Below are 25,533 nucleotides of genomic sequence, written 5' to 3'. Positions count from 1 at the left end.
GCGGAGCGACGACGCGAGCGATGACGTGCGCGTGGGGGTGCCGGAACGCGCGGGCGTCGTCCCGCGATGGGTCGAGCGGTGCGATGACGCGGCGAGGGACGTGGAGGCGATACGGACGAGCCTGCGCGGGTTGCGCGAGGCGCACGCCAAGGCGTTGCTGCCAAATTTCGACGACGTCGCGGGCGAGGACGTCGTCGCGGAGGCGCTGACGAAGGAAGTGACGAAACTGTTTAAGCGGTGCGATGTCGCAATACGGAGCGTGAGCGAGACGGGGGAAGGAGATGGGGAGGAGCGCGTGCGCGTCAACGCGCAGAGAAAGTTGGCGATGGAGTTGAACAAGCTTTCGCAGGATTTTAGGAAACAGCAGAAGGATTATTTAGCCAAATTGAAGTCGCAGCAAGATCGAGGACCGGGAGCGGCGGGTCTGGACTCGTACGCGCAGTTCAGCGGCGCCGGCGCGGGCGCGAGCGCGGGCGGCGGCGGCGAGTCGATGCTGCGTATGGAGATGTTGAATCGCGCCGAGACGGTGAGCATCGAGCGCGATCGCGAGGTGATGAAAATTTTGGAGTCCGTGCAAGACCTCGGGGCGGTGATGAAGGACTTATCCGCCCTGATCATCGACCAAGGGACGATTTTAGACCGCATCGACTATAACTGTCAAGAGGTGGCGGCGTCCGTCGAGCAAGGACGAAAAGAGTTGGTACAAGCCGAGAAGTCGCAAAAGCACAGCGTCGCCATCGTGTGCATTTACATTTTGCTCGTCATGGTGATTTTCATGACGTTCGTCGTCATCGGCATGAAGGCTTAGTGCGATCGTCTTCGATTCGACGAAGACGCGATTCGACAGCTGTCCAGTTTCCGCGACGGCTAGTAAAATAAGATTCCAATACATAGAAGCGACTCCCCGCCCCCGAACGCCTCACTCCGGGCCCACCACGCTAAAACTGACGGCGATCCCTATCACGATCCCCGTCACCGCCCCCGCGACGACCTGCACGGGCGTGTGCCCGATGTGCTCTCGCAGCGGTCGCTCTTGCAACCGCCCGACGAACGCGTCGAATCCTTCGTCGAACAGCGTGTCCGTGAGCGACTCCCCCGCCTGCGGCGCCCCGCTCTCCGCGTCGCCTCGATACCTTCCTCCGTCCTCGTCCATCTCCTCGCGCGTCGTCCCCGTCGTCGTCGCGCCTTCGCCTCGCGTCCCGTACGCGTTCGCCACCAGCGTGTTGATCGCCGTCGCGTGGAATCCAGCCTGTCTTCGCACCCCCATCGCGTCGTACATCACCACCGCGCTCACCGCGCACGCGCACGCGAACGATCCCGAGTCGTATCCCCACTGCGCGCCCACGCCCGCGGCGAGCGCGGTGACGAACGCGCTGTGCGAGCTCGGAAATCCACCGCTCGCGAGCGCGAGCGCGGGCCTCCACGCGCCGCCGGCGACGCGCGCCGTCAGCGGCTTCAGCGCCTGCGCCGCGACGACGGCGACGAACGCGGCGATGAGACCGCAGTTGTCCAGCGCGGACGCGACGCGCGGCATCGCGGCGCGCGCGCGCGTGCGCCGACCCGACGCGCCGTCGCGAACGATTTTGAATTTAAATTTAAACCGCGCGCGCGAGCCGTTCGCCGCGGCCGAACGCGACGCGCGCGCGATGGCGACCGTCGCGGCGGCGGTGCTGCGAGGATACGACGACGCGCGCGGCGAGGACCCGTCGCCGGCGCGGGCGCAGCGGGCGAAGCGCGGACGACTCGACGCGTTCGCGAGGGCGTACGCGCGACGGATGGAATCCGACGACGACGAGGACGACGACGACGACGAGGACGACGACGCGAGCGACGATGGGAAAGAAAACAACGTCGATGACGCGGCGATCGCGCGCGAGGGCGACGGGACGGGGGAGAGCGAGGACGAAGAGGCGAGAGATTGGCGGGCGATGCGCGCGGGGGTGATGTCGCCGCGACTCGATCGGGCGACGAGACGACGACCGAAGACGACGAGTAAGGCGAGCAGAGCGCTGATGATGGAAGATTACGTGAATTTTGAATCGTTTGAACACGCGGAATCGGTGGTGCGGCGGGACGGGGAGCGAGCGCTGAGCGCGGTGGCGTACGCGAGCGAACGCGCGGGGGCGCGCGCGAGGACGCTGGAGGATAGCGCGCGCAAGACGGTGGAGAGGGTGGAGGCGAAAGTCATGGCGTTTGAGCGGAATTCGGATGAATTCGTGGCGCGAAGGTTGCACGATGCGTTGGAAAGCGCGGGATTGAGCGCGGAGGCGGAGGAGGAGTTTCGAGCGCGGGCGAGACGCGCGTTGACGAGGCAGTCGCGAGCGTTTGAGGAAGTCATCGAAGCGGCGGATCGAGAGTTGGTGTCGAGGGTGACGATGTCGTCGACGGCGCGCGAGATGATGTGTGCGGAGTACGGGGAAGATTTTGTTGAGAAGTACGAGGAGGCGAACGAAAATGGCATCGACATGACGCTTTCGATCGGGCCGCGAGGCGGGAAGAAGCTAGCGGCACCAATCGTGGGATTGTTCGCGAATACGTTTGGCGCAGCGTGGAAGACGGTGAACTTTACTTTAGGTTCGCCGTTCTTCATCATCAATCGCGTCGGTCGTACGGTTTTCAGACAAAAGAGGAAGCACACTGCAGAGCAAACGGTCGAGGAGTACCGCGAGTTCAAGATAACCTCGCCGACGAAGCCACCTCGACGAGGGCCTGCGTCCGTCGCCGCGGCGCCGTTTTCCCCAGACGCCAAGTCCGATGTTTCATCCTTTCACTCCAATCGCCGGTGGCCGCTGGGCGCGACTACGCAGCGTGCGCACGGCGCGCACAAGCGCTACAGTATCGCGGGCTCGGTGCGATCCGCGATCACGCGTCACACCATTTATTCCAATGTCGAGTACGCCTCGGATGAAGACGAGGAAGACGAGTTCAAGATCGACCCCGATGGTAAGGAGCGTAGACACCTCATCCGGGCGCTCGCGCGCCTTATTCAGCTCGGATGCTTTACGGCGGTGATCTCCTTGAGCGTCGGACCGGGAGATCGTGCGCTAAAGACGCGTCAAATCGTTACGAGCGTCTACGAAAACGTCCGAGTACACGTCGCCAAGGGATGGTCGGCCTTCGCCGTGCGCTGGGCGGCGGTGAGCGCGAAACTGTCCACCACACCGGCGGAACAGAGACATCGAACGCCGACGAAAGTTGGTCGGTCGAAAATCCCGGTGCAAGTTCCCGCGTACATTCCGCTTGAAGAAGAAGTACCCGTGACAGCGCCCGAGGAGAACGTCGTCACCGCGTCCGCTCGAGCGAGCGGCGGCGGTGGTACGGAATCTTTACGCGCGTTTGGTCGCGGATAATTTAGTAATGGAGCGGCGGCCGCTCGTACGTGTAATAACTTAACGACATATCTCGTATTTTATAACATTGCATGTGTCGCGCCGCGTGATAGTACAGCCTCCAAGTACAACAGCGGAAGCCGTCGATGTCGACGGCTCGAGATCTTGAATATGATACAAACCCGCAATGAGTAAGTCGCGGGCGATGATAGCGTAATGTGCGGTAATACTCTGATGGTACTAGTGTAGAAAGTGGTGCGCTGACCTGAATCAACGCTTGGAGGCGTTCGCACGCGTCTTTTTGCCGCGCTTCTTGTTTTCCTTGAACGCCGTGCCTCCGTAAACGTTGTCCAAAGCGTCCTTGTCCGGAACGTTGCCGATGGTTTGGGCCCAAGCATATGGGTCATCGACCGAGCTATCTGCTCGGTTGTTCAGACGACTCGTGGGGGCGATTATGCCACCCATGGCCCCGAGCGTATGGCTCACGTTCGCAGTGCCAAGACTGACGTCCATATCGTAAACGGTGCGATGCACCGTCACTTCGCCTTCGCCATCGCGAGTGCGAAGCTGCACGACTGGTCGCGCCCCGCTGAGCACTTCATCGACGCTTTCAGCGACGTTGTGCGCGACCCACATGTTGCGTTCGTGCATTTCGATCAAAATTGGAAACGTCGGCGGACCTTGACGCTCGAGGATGGACTTTTGGCACCCTCTCGCGCGCGCTTCGTCGTCGCCGAGCGTGACAGTCTGGACGCCGCCGACCAAATCGGTCAGCGTCGGGTTCTTGATCAAGTTCTCCAGCAACTGCCCGTGCGCGGTACCAATGAGCTGAACACCACGCTCGGCGATCGTTCGACACGCCAGCGCTTCGGCTTCGGTACCGATTTCATCGACGATGATCACCTCGGGCATGTGATTCTCCACGGCTTCGATCATGACGCGGTGTTGCATGGACGGATCCGGAACTTGCATTCGCCGCGCGCCCCCGATGGCGGGGTGCGGGATGTCGCCATCACCGCCGATCTCGTTGCTGGTGTCGATGATCACCACGCGTTTTTTGAGCTCATCGCTCAACACACGCGCCATTTCGCGGATGACCGTCGTCTTTCCGACACCCGGACGTCCCAAAAACAACACGCTCTCGCCGCTCGGTAAAATATCTCGAATCATATCGATATGCCCCGTCACAGCTCGTCCAACGCGACACGTCATGCCGACGATGTGACCACGCCTGTTTCGAATGCACGAAATGCGATGTAACGTGCCTTCGATGCCCGCTCGGTTATCCCCACCAAACTCCCCCACCGCCTTCGCCGCCGCGACGAGCTCAGCTTCCACCACTGGCGCCTCGCGCAGGAACATCGACCCAATTTCCCCCAGAAATCTCGCCTCGGGCGCTCGACCGAGATCCAACACCACCTCCAACAGATGTTTCCGTTCCGGATGATTCTTCACCGCGTCCCGAACGTCCGCGGGCAAGACGCCGTACAAACGCGTCAAGTCGTCTCGCACGGTGACTTGCTCGTCGTCGTCTTCAAACTCCGTGCTCGAAATCATCCCATCGTCGACGTCGTACCCATCGTCATCGATCTCCACCGCTGCGCCGCGTCGAACGAATACACGTCAGTCCACCCTCCCCCGATCGTCGCGCGCGCGCCGAACGCGTCCGACCGACCCGTCGCGCCGCGCGCCGCGACATTTCAAAAAAAATCGTGCCGTTTCGATTTCGATGTCATCGCTCGCGTCGCTCGCGTCCCCCCCTCCGTCCGCGCCGCGCGTCCCCCCCCCCGCCCGTCGCGTCCACCTCCCCTCCCCGTCATCCCGCGTCGCGCGCACCTCTCGACGTCACCGCGCGCGTCGCTCGCGCGCGTCGTCCCGCGCGCGCGCGCGCGCCGTTAACGGCCGTCGTCGTCGACGTCGTCGTCATCCCCCGTCCCATCGTCGTCATCCCGCGTCGCGCGCGCCTCGCGCCTCGCGCCGCGGTCGACGATAATTCTTATGCGCGGCTCCGCGCGTCGCCGCGTCGCGCCGCGCGTCGCGCGTCGCTCTGCGGTCGCGCGTCGTTTCATCCATCGCGCGAAGCGTCGCGATTCAAACCTTCACACCGGACATTCTATCCACACCGATGCGCGACGCATAAAAACCACCCGTTCTGTGTGCGCAAACAGTGCGCACACAGAATACGTCGAACGCGCGAGTGCCGTACAGTAAGCCTCGCGATGCCATCAGAACGCGATCGCGATGGGAAAGTTCGGACATTCGGAACCACGCGCGCTTGGGACGCGCGCGCCGTCGGCGGCGGCACAATCGATCGCTCGACATGGCGTGCGTCCGACGCGCGGCGACGCCGACGCGCGCGCGAACGACGCGCGCGGGCGCGCGACGATCGGTGACGACGGTGACGAGGTGCGCGGCGCGGCGCGAACGACGACGCGCGCGCGCGATCGGGTGGATGACGACGGCGGACGATCGAGTCGAGGGTTACGCGACGACGGCGCGAGACGCGCGCGACGCGCGCGCGCGAGCGCGAGACGCGCGGATCGGTGGGGAGGGATGGTGGATCGTTCGAGGCGACGCGCGCGAGGGACGCGCGGATGGGACGAGGGCGAACGACGACGAACGCGAGGACTAACCCGGAGCGCGGCGCGCGCGACGCGAGCAGGGCGCAGGCGACGGCGAGCAAGTCGAAGGCGAGGAGCGCGGACGTCAGCGCGACGGGGGCGAATTTGAAGGAGTGGAACCCGAAGTCTTGGCGACAGCGCGAGGCGCTGCAACAACCGAACTATGAAAATCAGGCTGAGCTGGAGGAGGCGCTGAAGGTGATCGCCAACCGGCCGCCGCTCGTGTTCGCGGGAGAAGCGCGCGACTTGCAGGAAAAGCTCGCGAACGCGGCGGCTGGTAACGCGTTCGTCTTGTTCGGTGGTGATTGTGCGGAAAGTTTTAGAGATTTCACGTCGGATAACGTGCGGGATACGTACCGGGTTTTGCTGCAAATGTCCGTCGTGTTGATGTACGGCTCGGGCGTGCCCGTGGTGAAGCTGGGACGAATGGCTGGCCAGTTCGCCAAACCCCGTTCCGAAGACTTGGAAACGATCGATGGGCTCTCGTTGCCGTCGTACAGAGGCGATAACATCAACAGCTGTGAGTTCACCCCGGAAGCGCGTCGGCCGGACCCTTCGCGTTTGGTCAAGGCGTACGATCAGTCGTGCGCCACGCTCAACTTGCTGCGAGCTTTCAGTAACGGAGGGTACGCCGCGATGACGCGCGTGAGCGATTGGAATTTGGATTTTATGGAAAACACCGAACGAGGCAGTCAATATGAGGATCTTGCGCAGCGCGTCGACGCCGCGATTGACTTTATGGCGGCGTGCGGCATCGACGAAACTCATCCGTCGATGCAAGAGACATCCTTCTTCACGGCGCACGAAGCTCTTCACCTGGGTTATGAAGAATCGCTCACGCGTTTGGACTCCACGACCGAGGAGCATTACGGCTGTTCCGCGCATTTCTTGTGGTGTGGTGAGCGCACGCGCCAACCCGAAGGCGCACACATGGAATACTTCCGCGGTATTTCCAACCCGATCGGCATCAAGATTTCCGACAAGAGCGACGGCGAGGGTGTGGTGAGCTTGGTGAAGAAGTTGAACCCGGACAACGTCCCGGGTCGCATCACCCTCATCTCTCGCATGGGTGCTGCCAAGTTGCGCGAGCATCTTCCGCGTCTCATCACCGCCATTGAAGACGCCGGGCTCAACGTGTTGTGGGTTACGGATCCCATGCACGGGAACACCATCAAGACTGATAACGGTTTCAAGACGCGTCCGTTCGAGGCGGTGCGCGACGAAATTATGGCATTCTTTGAAGTGCACGAAAAGATGGGTACTTATCCTGGTGGGGTTCACTTAGAGATGACGGGGCAAAACGTCACCGAGTGCACGGGCGGCATCATGGACGTTTCGGTGTCTGATTTGGAAAAGCGCTACCTCACCCATTGTGATCCGCGCTTGAACGCGAGCCAAGCCATCGAGCTTGCGTTTTTGATGGCTAGCGAGTTGAACGATATGCGTCGTCGCCGCGCGGCGCAATAACTGCATCCGATAATCGCGCGTCCTCTGGACGCGCGATCTTCCATCGCGCACTCGCCGACGCGGTTTCGCATTCGCACGCACTTGCATTTGTAGCTCCATTCTTGCCCGTACGCGCGCGAGAGGTGACGTACGTCTCCTCGAGCGTCGTGCGACGTAATAATACACACATGATTAGCATGACTCACATTTGTCCGCGCGATTTGACACTCTCTTTGTTTCCGTCCACGACGCTCGACGGCGTCGCCGCGCGCAACGACGCAGAACCGAACGTCACATCCCAGCTCGCGACCCGATCATGACGGACGCAAAAGAATACACCGAAAACTTACAAAAACTCCTCGCCGAATCGCGGCAGCCCAGTGTGTCGAGAAAAGATCTCGACTTGGCGTTCGGTGAAGACTTCGTCGAGGCCTTTGCGGTTCAGCTCGAGGAACGAGGCGCGTTAAAGTTTGACGAAACTCTGGACCAAGACGCGTTGAACGTTTGCGCGAGTTACCGACTCTTCAACTTCTTGCAGCGCAATCAACGCGATCCACACCCATCGTTGGAGAAGGGGCACTTCTTCGAGTTGCGGAAATGGAGCACCACGAGCGCGGAGCACGACGAGCTCTGGAGACTTCTCGGGACGATGGCGACCCAGACCGTCGAACGCGGCGAGAACCGATTGGACAACCCGACGACGATGACGGCGCGTCGCATGATGTTACGCCTCATCGAGGTGGTGATGGGCGAGTTCGAGTGGTCCCAGGGCGAAGTTCCGCTCATCGGAAAGGACTCGGAGCTTCACGAAGCCATCGCCGAGGTTCGCCGCGCCGTCTCGCTCGATCGAATACGCGAAGTGTACGTCTCGCACCACGCGAGCGAAGACGTCGCCGCGCAATCCGCGGCGGCTTAATCGATCACGAGTCAGCGCGCGAGTTAGCGCTTTACGCACATTTTCGCCCTTGTTTTACGCACTTTTCAATTGCAACGCCGCGCGAGTTTCATTCGTTTCCTGAATACACAACCGCCGCCGCGCGAGAGCTTCAGACACAGACGCGGTGCGCGGCGGCGGCTCGCGACGGCGCGAGCCATGCACGCGCCGACGACGCGCGCGCTCGTTTCTCGGTTCACGGTGCGTTCGCACGACGTGCGCGCGACGAACCGAACGAAAACGTGTCGAGTGCTGGAGCCACGATGACGTCTGATCGTCGCGTGTTCTCGCGCGCGCGGTGTCGGCGACGCGCGATGGACCGCGGCATCCGCCGTCCACGACGACGGCGATGATTATGACTGACGACGCGACGCGGTCGACGGATGAACAGGCGATTGAACGCGGGATACGCGCGCAAGATGCGAGAAGAGCGCGTTTCGGCCGGCCGTCGTCGACGGCGCGAGCGACGACTGAGAGTGACGCGGAGGCGAGCGTTGACGTGGACGCTGTGAACGGGGTATCGCAGCGACGGTTGGGGGAGCTGAGAAATCGAGCGGTGGAGGCGATGCGCTTCGCGCCGAGTTGGTTGAAGCAGATACAGATGCCGCCGGGGACGTCACCCGGAAGCGTGATACCAGTCGTGGGGTCGTTCGAGGAGTTGTACAGAATAGCGCAGATCGCTTGCTTGAATGGGCAACCATTAGAGGAGATTGAAGAGTTTTTCAGGGGTAAAGAGGACGTGCGCGTGTTAGAGTTGAGTTCGTGCGAGCAGAGAGCCATCGTGACGACGGATCATAGAAACCGTACGCACACCGTGTCGCTTCGCGGAACAAAGAATATCAAGAATGTGGCGCAAAACTTGCGATTGGGCACGGCGCCGACTGGAAGAGCGGAAGATGTGCCGGTGCCGATGCACAGAGGGTACCGAAACATTGCGCAACGATGCTTGGAGGCGATCGAGCCTTTGCTATTGGATGGCTACGAGCTTCAACTCACGGGCCACTCGCTCGGAGGCGCCGCAGCGGTCGCGCTCGCTTTGTTGCTGCATCAAAAGAAGAAGACGAAGATTCGTCGCGTCGTCACGTTTGGCTCACCAAAACTCGGACCGAAGGAGACCGCGCAAGCTATCGAGGAAATTGATATCTTGCGCGTCGTACAAAAGGATGACATCATCCCTTTGCTGCCGATGTCGCGTCCGTTGGTTCGCAGACCATATTGCCACGTCGGCGAAGGCTTGGTTCTCGACAACGATCGACCCGGGGTGTTTGCGGACTTACCGCGCGAGTGGGGTGCAGCTGGAATTCTATGGCGCCAGCGTGTGTCGATTGAAAGCGTGATGAACACCACGACGATGTCGACGATGGAGGCGAGTCAGGTTACGAGGCAAGTCTCGAACGTCGCCAAAGGCGTGGCCAAGGGGCTTTCCAAGCCTATCACGGCTGCGAAGCGGGCGAGGACGTCTTTCCTTGCGGCGTTTAGCATGCCAACGAACGAAATTGAACTCGAAGCGGAGGTGAAGGACTTAATCGCCGCAACCGAATCGAAAGAGTCTTTCTTGTCGATTCAAGAAGAATTCGATGCCAGCTCGGCATCGCCCGGGGTTTTTGAAGATCAAAACGAAACCGCGACGCAGCGAATAGGGCCGACGATTTTCGAACGCCTCTGGGCGCTTCGTCAGTACTCTCCAGAGGAGCGCGTTGAACGACTCGACAGTCATCGCATGTATCGCTACGTCGCCATCATTCGCGATACGATCGAGAACCAGCCCACGCGTGTACCATTAGCGGATATCTACGAACCCTCAACTTCTCCAAAAAAGTCGAGGGAAACGCCGATACCGCAACTTTCCAAAGCAATTCTTTCCATTCGCTCTCGTTAGAGGGTGATTTAGTGTGGCGCTCTGCCACTTTGTAAAGTAATGTCGCAAAAATAAATTGTTATTGTTCATTAAAAATCCAATGAAGCCAGATCGCTTTCCCGTCACCTTGCGTCCACCTCGCCCTGGGCCTTGGCTAAATCTGCTTCCTTCAGCACGCTAGTCACCTTGCAAAACTCGCACGTGATTTCGATTTGGCCGTCTTCGGCTAAAATTTTAGCCACCTCTTCCTTACCCAGAGAAGCCACCGCGCGCAACATTCGTCCGCGCAACTCGGTCGGTTCGCACGGTCCGTACTCGGGCGTCATCCTCGTGATGAGATCCTTCTGCTCGCCGAGCTCGCCCAGCACGCGCTGCGCGATCTGTTCCGCCGTCAACCCCTCCTGCACGAGCGCCGTCGACGACGGCAGCGACGGTATGATTCGCTCCAAAATCTCAATCGTCTCGTCGCTCGCGAACGGCAAAATTTGCACCATGAACCCCCCCGCCGCGATCACCTCGCACTCGCGATCGATCGCGACGCCCACGGCGATGGCAGACCCGACCTGTTCGCTCTCGCTCAGGTACCCCGCCACGTCCTCCGCGATTTCCCCGGTTCTAATAGCCACCGACCCGCTAAACGGCGTCTTCATCGAAGGATGCGCCCGGCTCACCGTGAGCACCCCTCTCCCGACCGCCGCCCCCACGTTCAATTTTCCATCGCTCCGCAGCGGCGGATCCGCGTTCGGGTTCGAACAGAACCCTTTCGCTCGTCCGTCGTGCGTCGCGACGGCGACGATTTGCCCGAGCGGCCCGTCGCCCTTGAACGTCAGCTGCGTCGTCTCGTCCTCTCCCTTGAACGTCCCGAGCAGGAGCGCGCACATGAGCGACCGTCCAAGCGCCGCCGTCGCCGTGGGCGCCGTGCGATGCCGCGTCGCGGCGTCGCGCACGAGCGACGTGCCGACGACGGCGATGACGGCGACCTCTTGGTTCGCGCTCATGACGCGATACACCTCGTCCGGCGCGCTCGCCGCGGCGCGCGCGACGACCGACGCGCGCGCCTTGGCGCGCCTGACGGACCCGGCGCGATGCGCGCGCGCGGGCGCGGCGGCGCGCGATGAGAGCGCGCGCGCGAGACGAAACATCGTCGCGAAGTGACGGCACACGCGCGCGCGCGGACGCGGGGCGACCGCGCGCGGCGACGGACGCGATGGCGGACGCGACGACGCCGCTGATGTTCGAACCGCCGTGCAGCGCGCCGGACGGGGGGTTCTGGCGCGAGGCGGCGCGCGTGAAGCTGCACGAGGCGAAACTGGATGAAACGCCCATCGACGTCCGCGCGCGCGTGTGCTGCGCGCAGAACGCCGAGGTGTCGAGCGCGGTGTCGTTGGATGCGCTCGCGTTCGACGACGCGACGAGCGAGGGCGAGGAGGCGGCGGGAGGACGAGGGACGTGGACGACGCGCGGGCGGTTGACGTGCGCGAACACGCGCGAGGCGTTGGCGACGTTCGATCGCGACGGTGCGATGCGCGCGATGGGACGAGAGATGCTCGAGAGCGTGATGAATGGCGACGCCGAACGCGAGCCCGAACGATTGAGGGCGTTCGCGGTGGTGGCGTACGCGTGTTTGAAGAGTTGGTCGTTTACGTATTGGTTCGCGTTTCCGGCGCTCGCGAGCGCGGAGTTTAAGATTATGTCGTCAGCCGTCACGGGAATGACGAACGAGGGCGTGGATGGCGACATCGCGGCGACGTGTGAGCGATGGATCGCGAGCGGGGGGGCGTCTGCGTGGTTGGTGAGCGAGGACGGCCGCGAGGCGTACGCTTTGACGGAGTACGAGGCGAGGACGCGAGCTGGTGCGAAGCCGCGGCTCGCGTTCGCGGATGCGTGCTGCGCGATGACGCATCCGGGCTGGACTTTGCGCAACTTGGCAGTGTTGGCGTCAGCACGTTGGGGTGCGAGCGCGTTGGACGTGGTATGCGTACGAGCGCGCAAAGGGCGGGTCGCCGCCGAGGCATGTGTGAAGTTTACGATGTCTTTTCCAAAGTTCGATGTGGAGACGATGAAAGTGGTTGGCTGGGAGCGTAACGCACGCGGAAAGATGGGCCCGCGCACGGTCGATCTCGGGGCGAGCATGGATCCAAATCAACTCGCGTCGCAGGCAGTGGATCTGAATCTAAAACTCATGCGATGGCGTTTGCTTCCGGAACTGGACCAAGAAAAACTCGCAGCCACTAAGTGCTTGCTCATCGGCGCGGGAACGCTAGGGTGCGCAGTCGCTCGCACGCTCATGGGCTGGGGTGTCAAACACATCACGTTCGTCGACTCGGGGCGAGTTTCGTATTCTAACCCAGTTCGACAGTCGCTGTTTGAGTTCGAAGACTGTCTCGACGGCGGCGCGCCCAAGGCTGCGGCGGCGGCGAAAAAGCTCACAGAAATTTTCCCGGGCATGTTTGCCAAAGGAGTTCTGATGAGTATTCCCATGCCCGGACACAGCGTCAGCGAGAAACTGAAAGCATCGGTGTTCAAAGACGTCGACGATATCGAGGCGTTGATCGACGCGCACGACGTCGTGTACGTGCTCACGGACACACGCGAATCGAGATGGCTTCCAACGTTGATTTGCGCCGATAAGGGGAAGCTTTGCATTAATACCGCGCTCGGTTTCAACACTTATCTCGTTATGCGGCACGGATGCGGCGTCGACCATGCGTCGTCATCGCGGCTTGGATGCTACTTCTGCAACGACGTCATGGCTCCGGCGAATAGCACAAAGGACCGCACGCTAGATCAGCAATGCACGGTGACACGCCCAGGTCTTGCTCCCATCGCAAGTGCGCTCGCCGCCGAACTCATGGTGGCCTTACTTCACGCCGAAAATGGCGTCACGACGTCGCCTCCGACTCGCGAACAAGACGTGAGCGCGGAGCGCGAAGCCGACTCCTCGCCCTTGGGCGTCGTCCCGCATCAAATTCGTGGCAGCGTCGCCGGGTTTACTCAAACCCTATTTGACGCCCCGTGCTTCCCTCGATGCACCGCGTGCTCCACCGCTGTCGTCGCGAAATACCGCGACGATCGCGACGGATTTCTCACCGCCGTCTTCGACGATCCCAAAACGCTCGAAGACGCCACTGGTCTTACCGACCTCCTCGGCGCCGTCGACGCCGACGACGCCGAGTGGCTCGACGACGACTCCGACGACGCGTTCGACGTTTAGCATTCACTCGCGTATTAGCTCATTAGCGCGTTGTATTCGCATTCAAACGAATCACACGCTTCGCGCGTCCCCAAGAGGGGTAAGATGAATCGTCGATTCCGCCACGTCCGCAGTCCAACGCGCCCCGTCCTCGTCCCGAACGCAATGGACCCCGCGCGCACGACGCACGCGTCGACCGTATCCCCGCGCATGTCCTCGGCCGACCGACGCGCGCTCGTGCGCTCGCCGCGGCGTTCGGCGACGCCCAAGAAAATGTCGAAGTCCGACGAAGATGGGTCGTCGCGCCTCGCGCCGACGCGCGCGAAACGAGCGCTTTTCCCGTCGACGACGGCGTCACCGCGCGCTAACGCCCCCATTTCGCCCGTGGAGCAGGCGTCACGCATGCTGCGAGCGACGACGCACCGGACGTTCGCGTCGAGCGCGCTGGCGTCACCGCCGTCGCCGCGAGACGAAGCGGCGACGAACACGACGCCGACGAAAACGACGCCCGACTTCGCAGCGACGACGCCGATGTCGAAACACGTGCGCACGTTGGTGAAGAATGCGATGACGTCGCTCACGAAGGGGCGATCGAGGCTGGAGGAATTGGTCAAGAGTCACGGTCGTGGGCTGAATTTTAGCGACGCAGGCGCCGCGGAGAGTCCGGTGGTACGAAAGAGCGCGCCGTCACCGACGGTGAGTGCGACGACATCTTCGTTGGATAGGGAAGCGGCGCGCGAAGCAACGGAGATGCTGCTTCGTTCGGCGAAGAAGTTGGCGACGCCGAAAAAGGCACTTCGATCGCCGTTGCGGTCCCCGGCGCCAGTGCAGATGGACCGAGTCGTTCCCGGCGTCCCGATGTCTATACTCGCAGATTCGACGGCGACTGAAAGTATGTTGGTTCAAGAAAACCAAGTGATGACGGATGACGCCGCGTGCGACGAAGAGGTGACGTCGCAACCGTCGTTGCCTCCCGGATTCGACGCGAGCGCGATGTTGAACGATGAAGACGCAGCAACGGCGGCGGCGCCAGTGTCGTTGACAGATGACATCGTCAGCCACATAGACGTGTTTGCGCGCATGATGGGAAAGGTGATTTCGGATACAATTGAAGAGATAAGCGCGTCGCTCGACGTCGTGCCAGTCACCGAAATCCCTGAACGGCGGACGAATGTCACGGAGCCGACGACGCCGTCGCGTCGAAGTTCGCGACGTAAATCGGTCGTCGTGAACAACGAGAAATCCGCAGTTGACCCGACGACGCCATCGCGAAGGTCTGGTCGCTCGAAGGATCCGGTGACGCCGTCGCGGCGATCGAAGCGCGTGGCGTCGCGAGGAAAGAAGTGAAACGCATCGTACGACGAATGTGTATCTCTGTAAAGTAACATTATCGTGTATCTTGCTAACATCCGCATCGCCTAATCGCTCGAGCACAATTGCTCCTCGAGCAACTCATCCTCGCTCACGGTCTGAATCACCACGTCTTCGCCCTGCGGCACGGCGCAGCAGAGGAGCGCGTAGCCCTTCTCCTCGACGTCGTCGCTCAGCATCGACCCCGACTGGTCGATCGCCCCCGCGACAACCTTGGCCGGGCACATCATGCACACGCCCATCTTGCAATCGTACCGCAGATCGATCCCAGCGTCGAGCGCGACGTCCAGGATGTTGTCCCCGTCCGCCACCTCCAGATTGTACGTCTTGCCTTCGTGGCGAATCTCGACCGCCACCGCATCGACGCGCAGGAACGTTCTGGACGCCCGCGTCGCCGCGCGCGAGAACTTCGTCGCACGCGTCTTCGAAACCAAAGCCCTGGCGCCGACGAACGCGCTCGAGCGCGCGGTCACGGAAGCTCGCATGTTTAATTTTTGGATAAACTTGTGACGTGGACGACGGCGTTTCGACGCGTTCACGGAGCGACGAGGACGGCGCGTAAAGTGAGAGCGATCTCGCGAGTGCGAGTGTTTTGAACTCGCTTCGTGTGCGCGAACGAGTGAACGCTCTCGCGCGCGGTGAACTGGGGAGCGAACGAGTGAACGCTCTCGCGCGCGGTGAACTGGGGAGCGGCGCGTCCTCAAATACACGGCTATCGACGATGACTACTATTGGCCGTACGTGCTCGGCCTGCTATCTAGGTACACCTGCTCCTCGGGTGTGTTAACGCGTCCTAATACTTTGTTGCGGTACGGATACCTTCCGAATTTTCGCACGACGCAGTAGTGTTTCACCGCGAAGTCGTCGTGCGCACCGTCGACATCGATCCCGCTCACGTCGATGCCTCGCATCGCCAACAACGACTCGTGGTCGGCGACATCCTCACTGTGCATGAGCGGCATTTCTATGAACATACGTTCCAGCGGTGCCGCTTGTTTCATGAACGCGTCGTCGCTCAGCGCTCGTCTCGCCAGAGACGCGGCGGCGGCGTCGTTGCTGAAAGCCTTTGCGGTTTTGCGATGAATCACGCGCGAGAACTGATCGAGCGTGATGATATCTGCGAGCACGTCCTCGAACGACTCGAGCGCGATCGTCTCGTCTGCGGGTTGGCTCGCGTAAAGCTCGCTCGTGGCGCGCAAATGCGCACCGAAAGTTCGATGGATGACGATGTCGTCCTCTTCTCTCGAGCCGAACCAAAGCGCCATCTGCGCCTTGTTCGGTCGCGCGAGCGCCCTGAGCTCGTGCCTCGCGTACCCGAACCAGAACTTGGTGATTTGCGCCGCGGGTAGACGTGTCATCGGCGCGGGTAAGTGAGGCCGACCGAGAGTGAAGGACAACAGCTGCGTTTCGTAATACACTTGTACAGGTCTAGCGGAGACGGCGGGCGGTAACGCCGCCGCCGTCGAATTTAATTAATGTTCTAAGAACCCATGTGAGTTCGTTCGTTTGATCTTTTCGCCCGTAGCGTCGACGCGCTTGGACAAAGCGCGGATGCTGTCGACGAGCGTGGTTTCAATTTTCATCGTGTAGCGAATCGACTCGACATGCGGCCAAGTGGATTGCTCGCCTCGCGAGATGTAACGATCCATATCCTTCTCAGTTGGGTTGCTGGAGATTCTGGAGTAATCCGTCCAACGAAGCGATGGCAGAATGGTGATGTGGCCTCTGAAGTCTTGCATCAACACTCCTTGCAGCGTGCGAACGAACCGAATGTCGAGCAAATCAACTTCGAGAAGTTTTTGAATAGAGTACTTGATGTTCAGCAGCAAGAAGTTGGCGACACGCAACAGCTTCTGAACCGCATTACGACGCTGATAACTACGCGCGGTCTTCTGCCGTCGCCCGTGTGATTCCTCGGCGAGGTGTAGCACGAAGTTTAGGTGCGGGTTCACCTGCGAAACGATGAAGTTGTTGCAGTTGAAAAGCTCCGTCATGCGTGCTGACGGGATGTCTTGGGTGATGGTGCCATCGTACGACTTCACATCGGGTGGATGAAATGGCACTAAATTTCCGTGCTTGTCTTTGGCGAGAATCTCCACAGGGCGCATCAAACCAGGTAGCGCGCACGACGCGCACACCGCGGTGCGAATGAGCACGTTGGGAGAAGTCAGGTGATTGAGAACGTAACCGGTTTGTGAGCCAATGGACACTTGAATAGAGACTGCTCTTCCGGATATCGCTAGCGCTTCCTCAAACGTCGTGTCGCCAAAGTATGCCTTTGTGGTCTTCGAAAACCCCTCGGCGTCCATCAAAACGCCGTGCTTCAAAAAGTGTAGCGCCATTTTCAGCGGACGTGGGAACCATCGGCGCCCGTAACGAGTGGACACGTCCGGGCGAATCGCTTGCAAGATATCTTCGGGCGAATGACAGCTCAAAAACGCGGCGACGATCGAGCCACCACTCGTACCCGAGATGACTTGCGGGCACAGTCCCTCTTGCAACAACGTTCGCAAGACTCCGAAATGATACATCGCCAGTGCGCCGCCGCCAGATAAGCACAGCGCCGTGCGTCCGAGCGAACGGTACGACTCTTTTAACACTTGAAGCATCTCCATCGCCTGCTCGTCATCTGCGGTTTCGGCTATGTGCTTGATGACGGCGACGATTTCGTCGTTGAAATCTTGCACGAGTTTCTTCGTTCCGACTCGAGAAAATCTCAGGTGGAGCAACCTATCGATCCCGGCAAAGTTTCGGTGTAACACCGTTCGCAAGCACAACCCGAGCGCCGTGAGATCGTCGCGCTCGCGCGCGGTCCTCATCGTGTTCAAATATACCTTGACGAGCTGCCTGTCGTACACGTCCGATTTTTCATCCGCCTTCCAACGCGACCCACCCTCACCGACGTCCGCGGGAAACGCGTCGAGCTTATTCGCCACCGCGATCCACTCTCGGTAGTCCTTCGCCCGCTCGAGCTCGGACAACGTCTCTTGCCGATGCTCGACGAAGTGCGCGTTCGCGCGCCCGCGATGGTCGACGCCGCCCGCGCTCTCGCGCAGCGCCACCTTCGCCCGATGAAACCACGACGGCAGCACGTGCTTGTTCAGCACGATCGCTAAATGCACCAATCCCAACAGTATCGCGTTCACGCTCAACAGCGCCACCTCCGCCGCCATCAGCACCAGCGCCAACGCGTGCGCCGCCGCGTTCGGAAACACCGGCGGCGCCATGGCCAGCCCGATCGACACCCCCACCCCCCACAGCACTCGCACCCCGATCGCCTTCGCCATCCCGATCCACACGTGCGCGAATATCACCGCCATCGTCGCGTAAAACATCACCGCGAACGTCGCCAGGAACGCGAGCTTGACGACGATTTTCTTCTGCTCTTCGCTCCAGCCCGTGAACGCGAACGCGTCGAACGCCCCTCGCGCGTCGCTCAGCGCGCCGCTGAACGAATCGAACCGCGCGCGCATCTTTCTGTACCGTCCGACCACGCCGTCGCGCGCGCCGTCGTCGTCGCGCGCGCCGTCGCCGCGCGCGTCCTCGTCGTCGTCGTGTTGAAAATCGACATCGCCGACGTCGTCCTCGTCGAGCTCGTCGAAGCGCGCGACCGCGCTCGTGCTCAGCGCCCCGCGCGCGGGCGTTCGCGCGCGGTCGTCCGCGCCGTCGACGCGCATGCGCGACGCGACGCGCCGCGTTCGGACGCCGCATTCGATGGCGCGCGCGATGGCGTTCGCGACGATGCGAACGACGCCGCCGGTCGCGCTGCGGCGCGCCGGCGCGGCGCGCGGCGCGCGCAAAGGCGCCGCGCGCGCGACGCCGCTGGCGGCGCGCGACGCGCGTCGGCGCGGTGCGCTTCAGCGCGCGAATTCTCTCTTCGGCGTGGGCGCGCCCGAGGCGCTCGTCATCGGCGTCGTCTCGCTGCTCGTGTTCGGCCCCAAGGGGCTGGCGGACATCGCCAAGCAGCTCGGCGCGACGCTGCGCGAGTTCCAGCCCACGATTCGCGAGCTGCAGGACGTGTCGCGCGAGTTTCAGGACACGCTGCGCGACGAGATCGAAAAGCCGCTCGAGGACGCGGCGACGGGCGCGACGCCGTCGAAGCGCGCGAAAGCCGCGGGCGACGGCGCGCTGGGGAAAGAAGACGCGAGCGTGGCGTTCGACATGTCCGCGGTGCGCGCGACGGGGTCGGACGGGACGGACGTCGATGCGGTGACGGAGGAGATGAAGGCGGCGGCGGCGGCGGCGGCGTGGGGCGCGTCCGCGGCGGAAGACGCGAGCGCGAACGTCGAGGCGCCGATCGACGCGACGATCGATCAGGCGGGGATGATGGACGCGGCGGCGGCGGACGTCGTCGACATGGATATGGATTGAGCGAATTCGGCGCGAACGTCTTCGCGAGAGCGCCGCGGCGAGTCAGCCGCGGCTGTCGCGCGCGCGGCGCGCGCACCACACCCGATCACGACACCTCAGTAAGTACATCCCAGTAATCGCGCGCGCGTTTAATAATATCGTCGAGAGGACTCGCGTCGATTTCGAGTTCGCGCTTCGCTCGCCCGGTCGTCAGAGCGCGACTCCGCCGCGCCTCGGCGCCGCCCGTTCGGTCGCGCGATGCGCGCTGCGAACGACGCCGCGCCGCACGCGACCTCGACGCACGTCGCGCGCGCGTCCGTGGACGCGATCGAGACCGACAGCGTGATCAGCATGACGCTCGACGACGACCTCGAGAGTGAATTTTCTGAATTCAACGACGCGCGAGATGCCGACGCCGACGCCGCGTTTCTCGACTCGAACGCGCGATCGCTCGACGCGCTGAGCGCGCTCGAGCGCGAAAATGAATTGTTCGACGTCGTGGTGAAGATGCGAAAGTCGCTGGGCGGGGGTAAGCACAGAAGAAGATTTACCAAACATAGAAATTGCTTCACGGGACGCGAGGCGGTGCAGTGGCTCGTGGCGAGTCGGACGGTGCGGGACAGCGACGCGGCGGTGAGACTCGGAAACGAACTCATGGCGGCGAAGTTGATCGTAGGGGTGACGAAGTCGGCGAAGATCAAGTTTGAAAAGCGGTCACACTTGTATAGCTATCATTTGGGGGTTGGACCGGGAATATCGGCGGCGAGGTATTACGTGTCGACGGAGATGCTCGCGATGGAATCGCGGATGAAGAATGTGCGGACGGTGGTGGATAGGCACACGGCAGCGGTGGAGGCGCTGTCGAGTGAACACGCGTCGGCGATGGAAAGAGTCGAAGACGTGATGTCGGCGTTGAAAATGGAGTTGAGCGTGTTGCGCGCGAGCGTCGTGGCGCTCATCGCGTACGCTATTTTGCCTTTTTTTAAGACGGATGCGATGGCGCTCACGTCGTTCGTTGGGGTTCGAATGTCGTTAGATTCACTTTTGATGGTCATCGCAGCCTGTGCGGCCGTGGCGGTCGGGATTTCGAGTCTACTGGGGTTCTTTTACGTGGCAGATTTGACTCGTCAATCAGTCTTCGAGGGCACCACAAAGCGACAGTCGTCCGAATCGGGCTTGAACGCGTTTGTCGATGATTCGCCGGCGAAACATCGATCGACGCTTCATGATGGCGGAGAAATCAACCTCGAGCGAACGCCCTCATTTCTGCAAGCATCAGCGATTTCGATTCAGCGCACGGCGTCGCGGCTGATAAACATGCAGCGAAAATCGACCCGTCCGGAAGACAGAGCGGGACCGCCGCCGTGCGTCGATCCGGCCAGGTGGCCTGACTCGCCGTGCGCTCTTCGGTTCACGCCAGCGGATTCACAAGCCATCACGCAAGAGGATCAGCTTCCAGACAGTATGATTCGCGCGCAAGTGCCGTTCGAAATCGATTCAGATATCTTCAAAGGCAGAATGATTGTGTACTTGCGTGGTTTGGAAAACACGCCACCTGAGATTTTTGAGGGCAAGGCGCGAACGATTCAACTCGCCATACAGGGCAAGTTCAAGCGTCCGATCGCCATGAACGACTGTGTCATCGGTCAGTGTTTATCGCGCCCGTTGCAAAACCTCCCGTCTCGCTGGTTGTTGGCGCTGTGCGCGCGCGTCGTGCGCGGATTCGGTGAGAAATGGGGCATCGAACTCTCCATGCCGACGGACGAGCGCCCCTTCATGTTGGCACCCATAGCGCTCGCAGCGCAGGCGATGAGTTGCGAATACGAGGGCGACGTGCAAGATATCGAAGGCTCAATCATCGAAAACGTCGACGCTAGGTCCGACATATTTCCCCCGGGTACGAGCCCAAGCAGACGACAGAAAATCTTAAAGGCGCTGTTGCGAAAGAGCAAGAAAGGGCTCGCCGACATGCCGATGTTCGACACCGAACGCGTGTGGACTTTTGGTTTCTGGCAGTCGCAAATCAACTTCCTGTCGTACAAAATAGACCTCGGGGTCGGAACTTTCAACTTGATTAAAATCATGGACGGGCAACCGCTGTGTTTCTGCTCGTCCACACGAGCTGGAGAAATTTTATTTAGAATGGAAGTATGGCATCGTGAACTTTTGCGTGACGCGAAGGAGGCGCACGCCAAAGCTGAGAATCGAAAAAGTCGTAGAGGGTCGCTCGATTTCAGACGAGCGTCTACGAAAGACGTTCGTGAAGCTTTGAAGTTCGACGATGAGTAGTAAGTTGCTAGCACGCGTGTACTTTTGTTTGCGTTTGAAATGGATGATTTTACAAAGCGTTTACACCAGATGGCGAGAGCACTAAAATCGTCACTTCATCAACGACACTTCTTCCCGCATAGAGTAAAAATGAGCGTCAATAGGAGCGCGAAGATGATCAAGCCAAAAGCAACTTTGATCTTCATGTTCTGGCACCACAAATTCCGTCTCAACGCTCTTCCCGTCTTGTGAAAATTCGCAGCTTCGAACCGCAACGCGTCGCTTTTATCGACCAACAACTCAATCTTCTCCCCTCTATCGAGCACCTTCTCGATGTTATCCATCATGATTTCCTTCACTTGACTCACCTGTTGCTGCACCGCGCTCACTTTACTCACCGCCTCTGGGTTCGCCGAGCAAAACTCCAAGTGTTCCTTCAACCTCGGCGCGAACGATTTATTCAGCGAGTGCGCGATGGCATCCTGCGCCTCCGACGCATGATCGCGCGTGAACTCGGACTTGATCCGATCCAAGCACGCGAATGGGACGTGGCGTCCGAGCTCTGAGTCGGCCACGACGAGATACGTGAACCCGTTTTCGACGACGTAGTTGAACGTGTGCCCATCCGCCGTGTACGTAAATCGCGTGTTATCGTCTGAAAGCTTCTCCAACGCCTACGTAGCGCGCGAAACCATCAACGCCGTCATCAGTCTCGCGTTCGCGTCGCGTTCGCACCGTCATCGCGCGCGCGCACGCGATGAAATTCGCGCACACGCGCACTGGGCATCGCCCTCGTTCGACCCCCTCGCGACGGTATCGCGCGCGCGTCGCGCATCGTTCGCTCGCGCGCTCACCTGGATCGCGATCGTGCTAAAGTTCCCGCTGTAGTTCGTAAACTCCGCGAGCACGGTCGTTCGACGAGCGACGAAGGCGTAAATCAAGGGCATTTTCACAGATCCGCGGCGCGCTGTGGGGATAGTGCAGCGGCGCGTGCCGCACTTCCCGCGCTGTGACGTAGAACGGTTCTAATGGTTTCAATGGTACATTTCGTATTATTTCGTATTATAATGACGGCGAGTATTAGCGGCCGCGTTTGTGTCGCAGAGATGCCCAGTACAGGTCTTCGTATCGCTTGGCTGGCTCGAACCAAGACCAATCTAGATTCAGCGTGCGCTCGACGAGGTTGAGCGATTGCCAACGGGGACGGTCGTAAAAGGCGTCCAAGGCACGATTAAGCGCGTAGTCGATATCGGGGGTTTCGGTGCCGTCGAAAACAAAACCATTTAGGGGAACTCCGGTCATTGCGCTCCGCTCGCCGTCGTTTTCGACGTCGAAGACGGTGTCGCGCAAGCCGCCGGTTCGGCGAACCACTGGGACAGTGCCGTAACGCATGGCGATCATTTGTGTCAACCCACACGGCTCGAACATTGATGGCACGAGAAGGAAATCACAGCCGGCATAAATCAAGTGCGACAGCGGCTCGTCGTACTTGAACATAAAGCAGCTTCGTCCTGGATACTTGCGCTTCATCTCGTCCGCGAGAGCGTTGAACTCGTGTTGATGCGCCGGATCAGGCGCGCTTCCTAGCAGAACAAACGTTGCACCGCGCTCAAGCGCGCGATGACACGCGTGCTTGATGAGATGTATTCCCTTTTGCGCCGTAAGTCGTGAAACGACACCAACGATTGGCGCGCCTTCGGGGTGCTGGATACCGAGTCGCCTGCACAGCTCGGCCGCCGCTGCCGCCTTGCCCGCAATCGCGTTAGAGGAGTCGTACACTAACGGCAAGAATTCATCTGCTGATGGGTTCCAAATGTCGGTATCGATACCGTTTCGTATCCCAACGAATTTGTCCTGCGACGGCGCGACGGCGTGGTGTGAACGCACCTCGTCGGCGTACGTCGGACTCACCGTGGTTGCAATGTCGCATGACTCCATTCCACGGCGTATCAGGTCGACTCCAAACTGTAAATTGTGAAGCGTGAGCGCCGTCGCTGCGTTTGGATAATTACCCCAGGTCGCGGGTGCGGTCTGCCAGTCGTGCGCGTGAATGATATCAACCTCTTTATTCTTTGATCGCATCCACGTCAACGCTGCTTCAGTGAAAAAGCCAAACCTCACGTGATCGTCGTGGCGTCCGTATATACAACCGACGTCAAAATGTCCATTTTTGGGACGAAGTAGCGTCACTGGAACGTCTTCAACCCATCCTTTAAACACGTCAACTTGAACATCGTGGTGAACGCAGCTGCCAGCGCGATGGTAACCATCCACCGCATCGAAGAGCATGCAATCGTAGTGCGGCACTATGACCTCGACGTTGTGCCCGTCTTCTTGAGTCGCACGCGCGAGGGCGGTGACGACGTCACCCATGCCGCCAACTTTGCAAATGGGCGCCATCTCGACTGCGATGTGGACGACGTTCAACTTCGGAGCCGCTCCTGAGCCACCAGTCACCGGTGCGTGGTAGTCCGCACCGTTGTTGGAATCATATCTCGTTTGCGGCGATGCGACGTCTTCGTTGAGGAACTTAAAATCCATGACGTGCGCATCCGCGGGCACATTCACTGTAAGTTCCAGCGTCCCCGGGGTGTCACCGCGCTGCATGACACTAGGGCCGAACGAAGCGCCGTGGTTCCATCTATTCCACGAGCCCTCGCAGAAGATATTCTGTGCATCTCCCAGTGGACCGCCTTCGGCGCGATAAACGATCGTCATTTCACCGCCCGCTTTCCCTTGATACGGCACAGTGTGCACACGCATCAGTGCTGCCCCCTCACTTGCTCGTACTAACGCAGTGGCGCGCATTTCTGCATGGCGTGCTGCGCGTTTGCCAGCTCTCTTAGCGCACTTTTCAATCGCGTCTCGACGTCGCTCCGTCTCCGCTTTGATCCGGGCTGAGATTCTGTGTTCACGCGGTAAATTCTCAACATCAACCGGGCAGTGGTAATCTTTGCCGCTATTGTTATCGTAAAAACCGTTGGCGTCGCTAAACACAAACTCAACCGTGCTCGCGCCTGGTGGAATTTCAACTTCGCAGATCCACCAGCTCCCTTGGTCGCGTACTCTGTGATCGATATCGCGCTCTTTGGCGTCGTGCGCCAGTGGAGTCATGCCAATTTTTTTGGACACACCCAGACTCCATCCGTTGAATCCAACGTGTGCAAATACTTGACCATCGCGCGACATTCGAGATGTGGTTTCGCGATTATATATCAGGCGAACTCGTGTTGAAGGTCGGACGTCGCCGACAAAGTAATACACTCCATCAGTTGTTTTCCGCGCGTCACCCGACGCTTGTTCCACCAAACGTTTATCTTGCTCGTCGATATAACTCGTGGCTTCCACCTCAATAGTGTCCATCAATTGCGCTCGAACGGTTTCTTCAACCAGATCCGCGTAGGATCTCGCTTCTTGGTTGACGACGACTCCATCTGTGACCACGATGGGGGACTCAATCAGCCCTGGTGGCGACGTCGTGGCACGGTTCTTTTCTTCGAGCTCGGCGTCGCGCTCTTCCAGTTGGTCCAAAAGTCGGTCGATTTCCTCCTCCAACTCGTTCACTTTCGCCATAGACGTGTCCGCGAGATCGCGGAGCGTGGCGAGTTCTTCTTTTTGCGACGCCACAAGCTGTTCAAACAACTCAATGTCCCCCGCGGAGACCTGCGGCGGCTTCGCCACTGCCTCTGCGAGCTCCTGCTGCAGGTTTTTTTTGTCAAGCGCAAGTATTTCCAGCTCGCGTTTTGCTGCTTGGAGCATGTCTGCGAGCCGTTCCGAGTCTTCAACCGCTGCGGTGCGACCGAGTGTGGCTTGTTTGAGTTCATTTTTCACGCAATCCAGCTCCGCTTTGGACACCATCGACGCCTTGGCCTTCTCCAACTCCTGGTTTCGGGCCTCCGTCTCCGCGATTTTCGACTCCGCGCTTGACTTTTCAATGATGGCATCCGATAGCGCATGAACTGCGTCGTCAAGTTGTTTCTTCAACTGGAGCGTCTCGTCCTTTGTCGCAGCGTTGCTAGCCACAGCGTCAGCCATCTGCTCTTTAATGGCGTCCCTCGCCTGCGTCGCTCGCTCAATTGCGACGGATGCATCGTCAAGCTTCGCTTGGAGGCGCTTCGCTTCGTCGACCGCCTCGTCGGACAAGCGCTCGCGCTCGCTCGCGA

At 60.4% G+C, this 25,533-nt stretch overlaps 17 protein-coding genes across 17 annotated transcripts; 9 read left to right on the top strand and 8 right to left on the bottom strand.

The window, feature by feature from the left end:
- Positions 1 to 52: 52 nt before the first annotated feature.
- OSTLU_5512 (predicted protein) lies at positions 53 to 793 on the top strand (the record flags this gene model as incomplete). The annotated part of the gene is made up of 1 exon (XM_001418482.1): positions 53 to 793. A coding segment is annotated over one exon (741 nt), but the record flags the coding sequence as incomplete, so codon positions are not given.
- Positions 794 to 967: 174 nt separating this feature from the next.
- OSTLU_8448 (predicted protein) lies at positions 968 to 1,519 on the bottom strand (the record flags this gene model as incomplete). The annotated part of the gene is made up of 2 exons (XM_001418234.1): positions 968 to 1,090; positions 1,217 to 1,519. Coding segments are annotated over 2 exons (426 nt in total), but the record flags the coding sequence as incomplete, so codon positions are not given.
- A 127-nt stretch (positions 1,520 to 1,646) lies between these two features.
- OSTLU_15852 (predicted protein) lies at positions 1,647 to 3,350 on the top strand (the record flags this gene model as incomplete). Its single annotated transcript, XM_001418481.1, has 1 exon — positions 1,647 to 3,350. The coding sequence occupies one exon, from the start codon at positions 1,647 to 1,649 to the stop codon at positions 3,348 to 3,350; it is 1,704 nt and encodes a 567-aa protein (XP_001418518.1).
- A 504-nt stretch (positions 3,351 to 3,854) lies between these two features.
- Positions 3,855 to 4,859, bottom strand: OSTLU_4406 (predicted protein; the record flags this gene model as incomplete). The annotated part of the gene is made up of 1 exon (XM_001418233.1): positions 3,855 to 4,859. A coding segment is annotated over one exon (1,005 nt), but the record flags the coding sequence as incomplete, so codon positions are not given.
- Positions 4,860 to 5,923: 1,064 nt separating this feature from the next.
- OSTLU_40785 (predicted protein) lies at positions 5,924 to 7,417 on the top strand (the record flags this gene model as incomplete). The annotated part of the gene is made up of 1 exon (XM_001418480.1): positions 5,924 to 7,417. The coding sequence occupies one exon, from the start codon at positions 5,924 to 5,926 to the stop codon at positions 7,415 to 7,417; it is 1,494 nt and encodes a 497-aa protein (XP_001418517.1).
- A 295-nt stretch (positions 7,418 to 7,712) lies between these two features.
- Positions 7,713 to 8,312, top strand: OSTLU_15848 (predicted protein; the record flags this gene model as incomplete). The annotated part of the gene is made up of 1 exon (XM_001418479.1): positions 7,713 to 8,312. One exon carries the CDS (start codon positions 7,713 to 7,715, stop codon positions 8,310 to 8,312), a length of 600 nt encoding a protein of 199 aa, XP_001418516.1.
- A 373-nt stretch (positions 8,313 to 8,685) lies between these two features.
- Positions 8,686 to 10,209, top strand: OSTLU_92920 (predicted protein; the record flags this gene model as incomplete). The annotated part of the gene is made up of 1 exon (XM_001418478.1): positions 8,686 to 10,209. The coding sequence occupies one exon, from the start codon at positions 8,686 to 8,688 to the stop codon at positions 10,207 to 10,209; it is 1,524 nt and encodes a 507-aa protein (XP_001418515.1).
- A 101-nt stretch (positions 10,210 to 10,310) lies between these two features.
- OSTLU_15846 (predicted protein) lies at positions 10,311 to 11,186 on the bottom strand (the record flags this gene model as incomplete). Its single annotated transcript, XM_001418232.1, has 1 exon — positions 10,311 to 11,186. The coding sequence occupies one exon, from the start codon at positions 11,184 to 11,186 to the stop codon at positions 10,311 to 10,313; it is 876 nt and encodes a 291-aa protein (XP_001418269.1).
- A 209-nt stretch (positions 11,187 to 11,395) lies between these two features.
- On the top strand, positions 11,396 to 13,402 carry OSTLU_49932 (predicted protein; the record flags this gene model as incomplete). The annotated part of the gene is made up of 1 exon (XM_001418477.1): positions 11,396 to 13,402. One exon carries the CDS (start codon positions 11,396 to 11,398, stop codon positions 13,400 to 13,402), a length of 2,007 nt encoding a protein of 668 aa, XP_001418514.1.
- A 252-nt stretch (positions 13,403 to 13,654) lies between these two features.
- OSTLU_92919 (predicted protein) lies at positions 13,655 to 14,728 on the top strand (the record flags this gene model as incomplete). The annotated part of the gene is made up of 1 exon (XM_001418476.1): positions 13,655 to 14,728. One exon carries the CDS (start codon positions 13,655 to 13,657, stop codon positions 14,726 to 14,728), a length of 1,074 nt encoding a protein of 357 aa, XP_001418513.1.
- Positions 14,729 to 14,799: 71 nt separating this feature from the next.
- Positions 14,800 to 15,111, bottom strand: OSTLU_8944 (predicted protein; the record flags this gene model as incomplete). The annotated part of the gene is made up of 1 exon (XM_001418231.2): positions 14,800 to 15,111. A coding segment is annotated over one exon (312 nt), but the record flags the coding sequence as incomplete, so codon positions are not given.
- Positions 15,112 to 15,480: 369 nt separating this feature from the next.
- Positions 15,481 to 16,017, bottom strand: OSTLU_41375 (predicted protein; the record flags this gene model as incomplete). The annotated part of the gene is made up of 1 exon (XM_001418230.1): positions 15,481 to 16,017. One exon carries the CDS (start codon positions 16,015 to 16,017, stop codon positions 15,481 to 15,483), a length of 537 nt encoding a protein of 178 aa, XP_001418267.1.
- Positions 16,018 to 16,224: 207 nt separating this feature from the next.
- On the bottom strand, positions 16,225 to 17,925 carry OSTLU_41292 (predicted protein; the record flags this gene model as incomplete). The annotated part of the gene is made up of 1 exon (XM_001418229.1): positions 16,225 to 17,925. One exon carries the CDS (start codon positions 17,923 to 17,925, stop codon positions 16,225 to 16,227), a length of 1,701 nt encoding a protein of 566 aa, XP_001418266.1.
- A 697-nt stretch (positions 17,926 to 18,622) lies between these two features.
- Positions 18,623 to 18,823, top strand: OSTLU_9857 (Tat family transporter: protein export (chloroplast membrane protein HCF106C); the record flags this gene model as incomplete). The annotated part of the gene is made up of 1 exon (XM_001418475.1): positions 18,623 to 18,823. A coding segment is annotated over one exon (201 nt), but the record flags the coding sequence as incomplete, so codon positions are not given.
- Positions 18,824 to 19,328: 505 nt separating this feature from the next.
- OSTLU_32249 (predicted protein) lies at positions 19,329 to 21,416 on the top strand. The gene has a single exon (XM_001418474.1). The coding sequence runs from the start codon at positions 19,361 to 19,363 to the stop codon at positions 21,389 to 21,391; it is 2,031 nt and encodes a 676-aa protein (XP_001418511.1). The 5' UTR covers positions 19,329 to 19,360; the 3' UTR covers positions 21,392 to 21,416.
- Positions 21,417 to 21,421: 5 nt separating this feature from the next.
- Positions 21,422 to 22,333, bottom strand: OSTLU_32248 (predicted protein). The gene is made up of 2 exons (XM_001418228.1): positions 22,225 to 22,333; positions 21,422 to 22,044 (listed from the first exon to the last, which is right to left on the bottom strand). Exons 1-2 carry the CDS (start codon positions 22,315 to 22,317, stop codon positions 21,490 to 21,492), a joined length of 648 nt encoding a protein of 215 aa, XP_001418265.1. The 5' UTR covers positions 22,318 to 22,333; the 3' UTR covers positions 21,422 to 21,489.
- Positions 22,334 to 22,450: 117 nt separating this feature from the next.
- Positions 22,451 to 24,484, bottom strand: OSTLU_41260 (predicted protein; the record flags this gene model as incomplete). Its single annotated transcript, XM_001418227.1, has 1 exon — positions 22,451 to 24,484. The coding sequence occupies one exon, from the start codon at positions 24,482 to 24,484 to the stop codon at positions 22,451 to 22,453; it is 2,034 nt and encodes a 677-aa protein (XP_001418264.1).
- Positions 24,485 to 25,533: the final 1,049 nt, after the last annotated feature.

This window comes from Ostreococcus lucimarinus, chromosome 6 (assembly GCF_000092065.1).
Source record: "Ostreococcus lucimarinus CCE9901 chromosome 6, complete sequence".
NCBI lineage: Eukaryota > Viridiplantae > Chlorophyta > Mamiellophyceae > Mamiellales > Bathycoccaceae > Ostreococcus > Ostreococcus sp. 'lucimarinus'.
This window is presented reverse-complemented; position numbering and strand designations above follow the sequence as displayed.